General features: G+C 42.4%; 1 protein-coding gene across 1 annotated transcript in view; it reads right to left on the bottom strand.

Moving 5' to 3' along the window:
* Positions 1-2,808: 2,808 nt before the first annotated feature.
* Positions 2,809-13,081, bottom strand: part of PLXNC1 (plexin C1) — a 70,495-nt gene continuing 60,222 nt past the window's right edge. Inside the window, exons 25-31 of the mRNA XM_064419734.1 lie at positions 12,764-12,795; positions 12,568-12,675; positions 10,484-10,647; positions 9,896-10,043; positions 7,931-8,071; positions 7,733-7,807; positions 2,809-6,091 (exon numbers count right to left, since the gene is read on the bottom strand). Of these exons, the coding sequence (XP_064275804.1) occupies positions 5,987-6,091; positions 7,733-7,807; positions 7,931-8,071; positions 9,896-10,043; positions 10,484-10,647; positions 12,568-12,675; positions 12,764-12,795 (773 nt within the window). The 3' untranslated portion in view covers positions 2,809-5,986. The remainder of the gene's footprint in view (positions 6,092-7,732; positions 7,808-7,930; positions 8,072-9,895; positions 10,044-10,483; positions 10,648-12,567; positions 12,676-12,763; positions 12,796-13,081) is intronic.

The following is a 13,081-nucleotide window of genomic DNA, read 5'->3' as shown; positions in this document are numbered from 1 at the left end:
AACAGACAGAAGGGATGTCATCCAGAAGTGGGCTCATGGGGACATTATGTAGTTCAGCAAGTCCAAGTGCAAGGTGCTGCATCTGGGTAGGGAAAATCCCAAATGTGAGTACAGACTGGGGAAAGAAGTCACTGAGACCAGCCCTGCAGAGAAGGACAGTGGAGTTCTCATGGATGAAGGGCTGGTCATGAGCCAGCAGTGTGCATTCACAGCCCAGAAGCCCAAGCACATCCTGGGCTGCAGCAAAAGCAGGACAAGGGAGGCTTCAGGGAGACATTATTCTTCCAGTACCTAAAGGGGGCTATAAAACTGTGAGGGACTTTTTCTATGTCCAGAGAGTGTCAGGACAAGGGGCAACAGTTTTAAACTGGAAAAGGGTAGGTTTAGATATTAGGAAGAAATCCTTTACTGTGGAGGTGGTGAGGCACTGGAACAGGTTGTCCAGAGAAGTTGTGGATACCCCATTCCTGGAAGTGGTCAAAGCCAGGTTGGATGGGGCTTTGAGTAACCTGTACTAGTGGAAGGTGTGCCTGCCCATGGCAGGGGAATTGGAACCAGATGATCTTTGGTCCCTTCCAACACAAACCATTCTGTGATTCTGTGAACCATTGCCAAGACTCCTTCTCTATAAGGTTTGTTTTTAATTTTTTTTTCCATTAAGTCAAAACAATAAATAATCTCAGCACAAGGAATTTTGAAAATTGTTTTTCAAGGTTTGGGTTGTTTAAAATAAAACTGACATTCAATATAAAAATTTAAAACAGTTTTTTTATAAATCCTTTAACACTTACTTGATAATATCCTCTTACTACTTCAATGTGAAAGTTAATGTATGCTACTCTGTGTTGCAATTTTGATCACTAACAATGCCATAATCCGCATCTAGGTTGGTATTTTGATGCAGATAAAAAGGATGAAATGAAATTTTAAAAGCTCTGAAAACTTCTATTTGTTACCCTTGACAATGTGCCTCTTGTAATTCTATAATGGGAATAGGCAATAATTGGATTTTTTAATATAATATAGCAGAGATTAGTATAACAAATTGCCTTTGCATTATGTAAATATAAGTTTGTAGTCCTACTGTAATTTGTTAACTACAACAAAAATATTTATTCTAGGTTGAATATATTTTTTTTTTCAGTTCATTGTCAGTCCAGTAAAAGAAATTTGTGAAGGATCAATTATTTATCTAAATGTTTTTACCTGATAATCCAATAATGATGATTTTCCTGGAACTGGAGGAATTTTTTTCTAGGTTTTGTTTGTTTGTATTTGGTTTGTGGTTGTTGTTCTTGTTTTCAAAATACTGCAACAAAAACATGGGACAGTGAGAATACACTGTGCAATCCCTTGTAATAGGTTATTGAGTATTGCTGTTAGACTGTAGGAATAGTGAAAGAATGACACCAGCATCGACTCAGTTCTCCAGAGGCTGCATTTTTCACTTTCCATAGTGTGTAAGTATAAGGATTTGTCTTGGTTCTAACCAGGACAGGGTTAATTTTTGTAGTACTCAGGGGCAGGGGGCTGTGGCTGTGAGCTGGGGTTATTCATTTTCCAGGGTCAGGGGTTCCTTCTGGGTCATGTAGCATGCCAGGCTCCGTGTAGTGACCAGCCATGTGTAAATGTGCCTCCCTTCTACCCTCTGTCACTAGTACTGTTGCTGTTACTGATCATTTTTGTATCTCATTGCTGTTTCCAGTAAGTTGTTCTTACTCTTCTTCATGAGTAAAGATCTCGTGATCTTTGCTTTTTCTGCCTCCAATTCTCCTCTCCATCCTGTCCCAGCAGAGGGGAGGTGAGGCAGTGGGAGAGCAGAGCATGGTTTCCAGTGTGTCAGTGGGAGAACTAAATTAGGGAATACGGTTCCTAAACCAGGGCTTTGCATTCTTGGGAAATTAGTTAAACTTCTCTGAGGAAAACAGTGTAGCTTTTTGAAGTAACAGGAATTATTTCTGCTGCCTCCTGCAGTATGAACTTGTACAAAGTAACTCTCTGTGCCTGAGCCAGCTTTGCCAAATGCAATGGTCACCAGCATCTACCAGCACTGAAGGGTTGCAAAGATCAGCTGTCTTCAGCTTCGTGTTTCTGTCCCCAGCTGCAGATGTGTCAGCAAGGTGCTCCCTGATATCAGGGGGCAGGGGAGGTGTATGCAAACCAGGTAAGACTTGAAGGGCAGGAAAAGGGTAATAGCAGGAGGAGGAATGATGGTCAGCACCTGGTCTGTGGGCTTCCTTTCCCAGTTGGCCTCTTTTTGTGTGCAAGCTTATTTCCTGTCTCTTAAGCATGTTCTCCTGAGAGAAGGATTATTGGGTTATTATCCTTTTTAACATGTTTAGTTTTTTAAAAGTATCATCACCCTCAGACCCTTTAAGTGATGCAGTTGAAGTGAAAATCCTGAAGTCTGTGTGGAGGTGTTGCAGGCACTGCACAATCAGCCTGTCCCTGGCCTCTTGCTGCTTCCCACAGGTGGGAAGGCAGCTGGGAATCCTCCAGCCCAGGGAATCCCCCTCCATTCAGACTCTGCAGGTGGTCACTGCTCAGCAGCTGCTGGAGTTTAGACCAGTGCCTCCCTCCCCAGCATGACCAGAAGTTATATTGTACCTTCCTGTTCTTCTTTGTCCCAGTTTCAGTGCGATGGAAGTGTGCTGTGCTGAGCTGCGTGGCTCTGTCCTGCAGGGCTGGGGCTGCAGCACTGCTTCTCATCTGATGCCGCTCTGTGTCTTACACTCCATTCCTTACATGACCTTGCATGGTTACCAGCTGTTTGGTTTCTTGTAACCATTTTAAAGTACACAATCAAACTAACCTCCAAATGCTTTTATTCTAGATAAACCCATACAAACACCAACATGTATTTGTCTTTTGCACTTTTTTAAACCATTCATTTTAAACAACAGATTAACTTCTGTACAACAGGAATTACTTTACACATTAGTAAGATTTGACTTCAAACTAGATGACTGCAAAATAATGCTCTGTAAGCTAGTGTTAGAAACACGCTGTTTGCCATAGCAGTTTGCCTGTAAACATGGGAAAGTAAGTTGAAGAGAAGTTCATTTTCATTTCTGAGGATGCGATTAGAACTGTTGTGTTGCCATAATACCCATAATAGTCAGAGGTGGTTCTTTTTCTCTGTGTGACAGTAATGGCAAATTGCAGATACAGAAGGTGTGCCAATGTTTTGTGTGCTGACCCAAACCTACCAAAAGAGCCACAATCACTTAATTATACTTCACATCACTTAGTGAGATCCACTTGATGGGTTACAGAGTCCCAGTATGACTTAAAAATGGTTTACTAACAGAGTGACGCTGTTTAGGAGGCTTGAATAAAAGGCAATAATCCTATTCCAGGCTGTAGGTAATGCTACAGGGCCTGCTTCAACACATACTTAATCTCTAGAAATCATTAAAGCTATTGTAGCAAACAAGCAGTAGTACAAATACAGAATAGGACTGATTTTCATTTCCTCATCAATATAAACACATATAGTGAAGTTCACAGGATCAGACCCACGCAAACAGATTATATTTTACAGCTTTTCAAGCAGAAATGTTGAAGTTGTTTTTTCTGCCTGTACAGAAGGTTACTGTTGAACAAAATTATCACAGTTCATTTGAATGCACTGCCAGCAAACACCTGAAGTAGAAGAGAACTAACTGGAAAGCGAAATCCGCTCCTGCCTCCCCTTCAGTATCAATTACTGTGCTTTTTCTATTTATTTGATGCTGCTGTTAAAAGGTTAGATTAAGAACAATAAAAATCAAGCCCTTACGTGCAGGTATCCCAAGCTTAAGTGCTAGTCAAGCCATGGTCCACTCTTTTAGGACAGAGGGCAAGATAGGTTAGAGGTGGGTGGGGTTTTTTCCAATAAAATTGAACTTATCAAAATACATTGTGCCAGGCAGAGAACTGCTGAAAGCACTGCAACACTGTAGTGCAGTGTCCTGAACAAAGCCATACATTCCATCAAGTATAAAGTGTAAACTTAATAGCAAGTGTAAGACTTGAATTAAAAAAAAAAACCAACAAAGCCATCACAGTATGGGTTGGTTGGTGGCTGCCCTCTCTGGTATGCAAGAGGAACAACTTGTGCAATCACATGGTAGGGAGCGGGCAGAGCAGCAGGACCGTGTTTTTGTGTTTGCTTTTCTCCACATTAACAGCCTGCCTTGCTTCTGCCACTGGGATTGTGCCTCGGGCCAGCTGCCTTTGTGACCAGAGCAGGCGAAATTAGCACCGAGCTCTGGGGCTCCAACTCCGCACCCTGTGACCCTCCGCTGCCTGGGAACCCAGTGCAGCCACCTCTGGCTGCTCACAGTCCCAGCACTGGCTTTCTGTACCAAACCTGGGCCACCTGTGCCATTCACAGCCCATGGCTCCTTTCTTACTGCCAAGGCAGGTGACAGCTCTTCCCTCTCCCATGGGCCACTGTGCTACACCACTCACCTCCAGTGGTGGATCCCTCCAGAAATGTATGGAAATGTATCTCCTTGTCATGAATGCCCTACCTCAAATCAAAGGGCACGTGACAGCCTCAGAACGTGCCTCCTGTGACTGAAGCAGAGTCCAGGCTGACAAACCATTCCAGCTCTCTCATAGAGGGGTAGGGTTGTGCTGGTGCTGCAGCAGAGCTGGAGCCACAGCTGCTCCTCTGTGGCTTTGCTCAGAAGCCTCTGCACCAGCCTCATCCCAGCAGCACAGCCATGGCCCTGCCTTCCAGATGGGCCGACTTTACCCACCAATGCAAGTGTAATGGACACCTTCCTTCCGAAACAGCCAAGCCTCAAAAAACCCCAGCCAGACTAAGGCAGACAGTTACCCCTCCCAACCCCAGTCTCAAACCCCAGTCTTCCTGTTCTTAAATATGATTAAACCAACCTTTGACCTGCCCCCCACATGCTGGCTTTAGGTCTGTGAGGCCCTTGTACACAGATGGCAAGGCTGGCCAGGACCATCAGCACTGATGCATGGGCTGATCATGCACCTGAGTACAGGTTTGTGCACCAAAGTGCAGCCATTGGCAGCTGCTTCATCAAATCACAAGTGTCCTGATGCAGTGCAGTTTCAGCTGTGAAGCTGCTTACAAGTGTTTCACAGCTTATTTAAGGATGGAAAGGTCAAAAATGTAAACACAGACTGATGGTGGCTGAATGCCCTTCTCCAAAAGCCTCCCCTCACCTCTTCCCCGCAGTGGTTCGCTTCACTTTGGACATGGAATTTCTAACCTGACAAAGATAAGTCCTGCATGTGGCATTTGGCGTTCCAACCTCAGATCCACTGTGTCTGCTAAACACACTTATCCGAAGTGTCACTTTGGTGCCAGGTTGTTGTTGGGATTTTTGATGTGTTTGGGGCTGGGGTTTTTTTGTTTGGTTTTTTTTTTGTTTGTTTGTTTTGTTTTGGTGGTTTTCTTTTTTTCTTTTTTTTTCTTTTTTTTTCTTTTTCTTTTTGTTTGTTTGTATTTTTGGTGGTTTATTTTTTCTGAACAGGAATTAGCGAACATTTGACTGGAAGGAAGGAAATTGCAGCTGACCCGTATTCTCACTCTCACAGTTTGCCAAGCTGCTGAAAGGATGTGGCGAAACATCAGCTTTTTCTCTTAAAAAAAAGAGGTAAGCAACTTGCAAGTTCACGTGGGCAACTCTGAACTTACAGTGTATTTTGCACATCTTCTATGTCCTTATTTTAAAGCAAGCAAAAAGCTTACTAGAAGGTATTTTTGAAACAAAGGGTTATGTGTGCTCAAGTACCTAAAAATGCTGACCCTGCCAACATTAGGTTCACTTTCACATGCCCCTGTGTGAATATGTAACCATGCCCATACTTCATTCCCAATCGTAGATTACGTGGAATGGTCAGAGTGGAGAAGAGTGTCCAAATGTTTCAAACCCTGTACATAAAGTCAGTCAAAACAGTTTTGGGAGCAGTAGCGCTAATGTAAAATCCCCCACAGTGATGCTGTGAGTCAGTGCTCTGCTCAATGCCATTTGCATTTTTTCTTTTCATCAAATAAGGCTTTTACTTGCTGGAGCTGTTTCTGGACTTCTTCAAACCCCCGTTCTCGCTCGAGTTTGCTGACAATCTGTTAACAATTAGCAAAAGAGAGAATAAATTTTTTAATGCTTATTTTGCTTATTTTACTTACTATTTTTCAAAGCCTGCTTTTCTGTACTCTAACAACTACTGACAGAAAAATGCATTGAGTGCCTGCCTATCTGTAAACATTCTTTTCCAACTTTAACACTTTATTTTGGTAGTTTTCCCTTCAAGTCATTCTGATCACAGGATTTGCAACACTTCCACAAAAGAATGACTGAGCCAAGCAAAAAAAAATCCAAAACAAACCCAACACATGCTCATCTCTCAGAGTGCAAGGCAAGGCCAGTGCTCCAGCTTTTACCCTACAAAAGATTTGCAAGTGATATTTTATTTCTCTTCCTCTGCCCTATAAGCTGAGGACAATAAACTGTCTCTTTTCCTCTAACTCACCCACTTGGCTCTGGCCCAGGTGATAGAATGGAGTACTACTGCTGTCTGAAATATCTGCTGGCAATGCTACACAGGGACAGGTCTCAGTAAACAAAGAGATTTAGCTGCTCCCAGTCAAAAGCCAGAGGGGGAAGAGCAGAGGGAAGATTTCCTTCTAAGGATGGGCTATATTTAGCCAGTACTAGCTTCAAAAAAGCAAAAATGGGCACTAAGACTAGAAAGTAGACTGAATTCTCCCGTATCAATCATTTTAATAAGCTTAATAAAGAATGATGCCATTTTGAGTATCATCCTAAGCTTGTTTCAAGAGACCAAGATGTGATGCTGAATCCAGGTAATTTGGGATGTTAGAGATCAGAAGTGGTAAGCCAGCTAACAGGTGACTGACTGAGAGCTGGATGACTACACCAAGTGCTGGTGCTGCGCTGCTGAGGATGAAAGAGAGAAAGGCCTGGTTGCTGGGAAACCCAGACAACCTGCTGGAAGCATAAGGAGGCCTTCAGGCAACACACCCCAGCTGCCTCTTATCTGAGTCCCTGCACAGGCACACGCAGCCTCTGTTAAGGATGCTGAACAAAATGGAGTGGAGAATCCTATCATGCAAAGTGGAGGACAGGGATTTTCTTAGAAAGCAGCTTAGAGGTAGCCTGTGACTAAGTACTTTCAGCTGAGAAAAGATTTCTTTTGTTAGTAATAGCAGGGACTGGAAACTATAGCTGCTTCTTTTTAAGAGAAAGACTATTAGAGGAGAGCATTAAGACAGCTATGATGGGAAAGGAGCAGACACCTCTTGCTTTAAGGCTGTGTGCTCCACCGAGGTGTTTGCACTGGCTGTTAAAATGAGAGCCCTGGTGCTACAGTCTAATCTGATTTCTGAACCTCCAGGGAAATGGAGCGCGTGCACACGAGTTGTGACAGGCATTTGCAGAGACTCTGCAAACACAGTAAAGCAAGAAGCCTCAGCTATATAGGAACTTCCTCAAAACTGCAGGGAAAATGTTACCGCTGCTGACTCTGTGCAATACAGCAGTGACAGTAAAGGTGCACTGACAAACCTTTGGCCTGTGCCCTCGGAGGGATGGGGGCTGCAGCGGCCCTGGGGCTGCGCTGCTCCAGTCCCTCAGAGCTCAGCAGCAGCCACGGCTGCATGCAGGAGGGGCTGCCTTGGCAGTGGCACCCGCAGGCTGCACAGCAGCCCAGCCCTGGTGTTACCCCAAATTGCAGATGTGCTTACCTCATCATAGTATTTCACTATGTATTTGTAGATTTCAGACAAGGCCACTTTCTCATTAAATTCATTTTCATGTTTCTAAAACAGACAACAGTTTTGGTTAGATACTTCTCCTTTAAAAAACAAAACAAAACAAAGAACAAAAAAAACCAAACACAACTTAACATGAAAGCAAATGAAGTTGCTGCTTCTCAACCATACCTTAGATTCCTGAGCTAGAAATTCTTCAACCTCTGCAGTGGTCAATGGAGGCAGATCCCTGATGGCTTTGTAGTATGCTTTCACCTCCTTCTTGTAGAGAGGAATGTCTTTAGCATAGAGAAGTTTGTTTGTTGGTGCTTCCTTAAAAGAAAAAATTGAAGCCTTTTAACTTTTCACAGCACAGATTTCCTAAGGTTCCACCTCCACACGGTTAATTGCATCTAATTGTGTCTGTGTGACTCATTTTTCTTTGCTGTGGTTATATGCAAGGAACCAAGATTATGAAACAAAGATGCAAACCAGAGGCAGGATCTCACTAATAGTGTATTGTGTTTCATGACAATTGCCATGTAATTATTTCTATTGACACCAGGATTGATGACTTTTTGTCCCTCAGACATATTTTTCTTTCTCACTTCCTCCTTACAGGTCCCTAGATCTGAAAGATTATGAAAGCTGAAACAAAGAGTCCTAGGCCAAAGCCCAATTTACATACAGGATTCAGCAGTACTGCTGAAAGGAAAGTTCCCTGGCAGTGACACACCAGAGTCTTGTTAGATGTTGTCCTGGCAGAGGTTCCCATAAATCTCTTTGGTCCCTACAACTCCTTTCCCTCAGGGGTTTGAGAGCATGGAGAGCTGACTGCCAGACAAGCACAGCCAAAGGGATTTTTCTTCACCCTAGGACTTCAACAACCCAGGTCAGCATTAACCTATCCAGGAGCTTTAGGCTCATATAAGGAAATAAGTGCTGATGCCTGTGATTGGAGCCAAAGCCCCACCTGGAAAACTGATTTTCAGGCTGCAAAAGTGGGGCTGGTAGTTTCCTGTTTAAGCTCTGGGCAGTAAATGACATAACCATGTGTTATCTTGTCACCACTGCTTCCAATGTGTGATGAAGTAATTGAAATGTTTGTTTTCTAAATGGCTAAAATATGCTTCAAGATAAAAGCCTAAAAATCATGAAAGTAAATACATTTTAGTACTAAAAGGTCACAAGATGTTTGCTGCATTGCAAACCTTTATCAGGTTTCAGCACTTCTTTTCAAACAGCTAACAGGAATTGTTGTTGCAACAATTCTGCACAGTGGATGTTAAGCACAGAAACCTAACAACCATGCTCATTTGCAGTTTTTCCATCAAGGAAGTGATGTGATTAGCTTTAATTTATGATACTTCACTCCTAAAGTAACATAAATAAGCACATTAATTGCTATTTACCTTTAACAGATGAGCATTTGGATTAGATCACATAGGAAATTAGTCCATTTTAATATAAATTCTTTTAGGCTAAAAAGTTTCTAGCCTGCTTTTCTTGGTAGTATGAGCCTGAACAAAAGCTTTCTGCTTTGGTCCAAAGAAAAGGGAAATACCCTGGGGGAAAAGGAAGTAATTTTGATCCCCAGAGTTCTGGACACTATCCTAAAGAGTTTTTGAATGTAAGATTCCTGAACTTGTTGCTCCAGCAAATAATTTTGCATATAAAAAGGGAGCAGCTAATATATGTGAAAGGAACTGTTTCAAACTTCAGAGGTCTTTCAGTATTCTTACAGCTTCCACTAGCTTATTGTGTGTGTTTTCTGCACACTGGTGTGTGGCAGACAAAATTTGGACTACTTATCAAATAATGTGAATACTTTGAAGACCTTTGTTTAAAACTTCATTAGAACTTGACAATTTCCATCTTCTGCCACCTGTTGTGTAAACACACTCTGCAGAACTGAACTGCAGAGAAAACAAGCAGCAGTTAACTATAAATAAGGCATTCTCATAGCTGTATCTGTCTACTGGTGAATTTTTCAGTCTCAAGAGACAGAGCAACGAGGAATGAAAACCCAGTTTAATTAGGCCCCTGACAATTCTGCCCCCAATATCAGCAGATCCAGGATTTCATCATCTTAATCATTATACAGTTGAAAAAGACATTGCTTGAGAAAGTACTAGAAGACTGGAGGGGCAGCATTACCTTCCCCAGTGTCTGTTCTGCGAGAGAAAAGGCATCCATGAAGGCTTGTGCAATTACAGACAAACAGCCATCTATGTGTGAAGTCTTCTTGATGTCAAAGACAAACTGGGGATTCTTCAGTATGTTCACCCAGAAGCGAAGAGGAAGGCTAGACAGGAGAAAGAACAAACATCTTTAAAATCAACCACTCAAGTAGCACTACTGCTTTAAAATGGTCCTTAATTGCAACTGCACTCATGGAACAAAGCACATTCCTGGCTGCTTCTTCAGACTACAAAAGGGGTCAGGGAACAAAGGCTACAGAGCAAACACATCTGTCAGGCACCCAGCTTCAAATAATGCTCTCAATCTGCAGCTACTTCTTACAGAGCATGAAGTCGGTGTGCAGGCTGCACAGACCTGGAAGCTCTGGTGGTTTGTGTTGTATTAAATCAATACACTAAAGTTGCTGTTATCCACAAAGCCAAACCCCATCTTATTCCCAGACATGCCAAAATCTTATTCTTCTGATCACACCTGACATATTTCATTTTTGCAAGTACATTTTCAGAAAGCACATGCACCCCTGCATATATCCCGTGGGCATACCTGTTGGTTTTCCATATGTGGACCACATCAGGATCAGTAATTTTTTTGCTCTCAGCCTGGGCATCCAAAAAGTCAAAAAAGTACTTGATGGCAACAGGTGCTTTATTGTTGGGTAAACTCCAAATGCTCCTGAAGAGCTTTTCCACAACTGAATGAATTGCCACCTGAAAAGTAACAAAGTTAATATTTTGTTACTATTACACAAGCAAAGAATACATCAGAGAGCTGTGTGTGCCCCGAGAGAACCACACACAGAAATTACAACAAGTTTGTGGCAAACATCAAGGCCATAGGTTATTGGGAAACAAGACAGTAACAAAAATGAAACTACAATCCATCACTATGAGCTCCCTCCATATGTCACATGTCCTGTTGCTCTGCTTACAGAAGGATCATGGTGAACTCTGTGATAAATCACACGTGGGAAGAACCACTCGGGCTAATAAAGACAACATCAACTCTTGGGATACTGTTGCCACTGTTGTAAAAAGCATTTGGAATTTGTGACTGGACTTAAGAAGGAGGTGAGAATAAAGCAGTTTAGCCAGTTTCCTAGAGCACTGGTCTTCCAGGTGCCATCTGTGACACATGCTCAACACATGTGCTCATCAACACTTCACAGCCAAGTGGCTCTGGCACTTGATCTAATTCTAGGATAACAGCTTTGGGTGCTATAAGACACTAATATTAGAGAGAAGAACTGAAAAGTGGATATTTCTGATACTTAAGTGAAGATATTTGGTTCACTAAAGGAAGGGTTTGGTTGCTGCTGGACTCACTGACATAACCACAGCGTATTTATAAGTAGAGGCAAACAAAGCAAAACACTGTTTTGTGCTTTATTTCTTCACATCTGCTCTGAAGCTCAGTTCAGCCCAATCTTCTCTTGACAAGAAGGATTTAATCATATCCCAGGGCCTTGATGAATACTGGCCAGTTCATTTCATGGGGTAAACTCTGTGATTGTGTCTGTGTGCACGTATGGGAGAGAGGGGAGCAGAGACAGAGATGGTGAGATGCAATTTCCTTTAGTGCACAGCCCATCATGACAGGAATTTCACAGCAAATATCACAGCTCTGTTGTTCAGGGCAGTGTCCTACTTTGCAGAAGGAGATTATTAATTTAAAGCCCTTTAAAAGCCCTATTTCTAAAAAGCCTGTTCTTTTCTTCTGTACCTCTGTCTTCCCCCGTAAGATATTAGTGGTTTACTCCAGCATTTCCTGAGGGCTCATGTTAGTTTTCACAAGTCATGAGAAATGACCAGTCTTCACTCTCACTTTGGGGACTGTCCCAAATTACTTCAGATGCTATCAACAAGCTAATTAAATCATGATTGATAGATTTTTAAATGCAAGAAGGTTATAATCATCATCCCTTCAGGCCTCTTGCACAGTTCAGTGTTGTGCAGCCATTAATATTTTATGCAATGTGCTGTTGCAAAGAGCTTTCTAACCATTTGGAGTAAGTCAGAAACAAGATGATGTTACTGGAGGGAGTGAGCAGGACTTATTCCTAAGCAATCCATATTGTATAAATTAGGTACTTGTATTATAAATCCTAAGGACCTGGCTTTTAAAATTAATCTAGTTATTTTGAATGCTTAATCTGAAACCATAACAGATTATTTCATTTTGTGGGCAGTACCTTGTGAAACTCAGGCTTCAGATGTCATCTCTAAGCTGGGCAAACTCTAGAGCAGAGTGAGGAGATTGTTGACTGAAAGCTGTCATTCCAGAGGGGCTCATTCTCACTCTATGGAGCTCTGTGGTAAAACTCACTTTCCATAGGTTAAATACCAACCTTTTTTCTTTAACCTGAGAAGAAGGTTGTGCTTACTGAGGAGATACTATGTGTAATCAGACAATTTTAGAACTCTAGCATCAGAAAACCCAAAATGTGTCTGTCATTGCAAATGATCATTCTCCATAGTTAGAGGAGTGATTTTTATATGCTACCTTTTCATTTAACATTTGATTTACACACAGGAAGTCTGAACAATTTCTGGTTTAGTTTGTATTTCTGTTATGCCAAACTATCCAAGCCAACATCAGCCCTTCCCCAAAACAGAGCTTTTACAGTTTACCTTGGTTGACAGAAGTTTTGTGAGATACATTTCTTTCACTTTGAATTTTTGCTTTCCTTTGTGACCTGCTCCCTTCACATCTTTGTTTGCTTCCGAGTCTGGTAAAATCTGTCATGAAGAGATTAGAGAGATTACACAGATCCAAATACAGCTCAGTATTAAATCTACCACTTAGCAGTGGAATGATTCAACTCACCAAATGACAGTGTTCATCTGAGTAGTCCACATCTAAACAACAAAAGCAGAGAGCCATTAATGAAACACACAGCTCCAAGCTTGTGAGTTCTGCTGGGCTCTGGGCCGTGCAGCAGGGTGCATCCAAGATGCCAAGCAAGCAGAGTCAGTGTCACCCTTCCCTGCCTGCAGTGTGGGGGAAGCCTCTGAGAAATGCACCGGCTCTGTGCACCTCCCTAGTGCTGTAGCTGTAGCTCGGACCACTAAGCTACAGCATCCTCTCTGCTGCTGGGGTAAGCTGGCAGCAATCACAGCTCCTCTGAAAGGAGGACAAGATGAG

Source organism: Passer domesticus, chromosome 5, assembly GCF_036417665.1.
Source record: "Passer domesticus isolate bPasDom1 chromosome 5, bPasDom1.hap1, whole genome shotgun sequence".
Taxonomy (NCBI): domain Eukaryota; kingdom Metazoa; phylum Chordata; class Aves; order Passeriformes; family Passeridae; genus Passer; species Passer domesticus.
The sequence above is the reverse complement of the archived record's forward strand: the minus strand, read 5'-3'. Positions and strand labels throughout refer to the sequence as shown.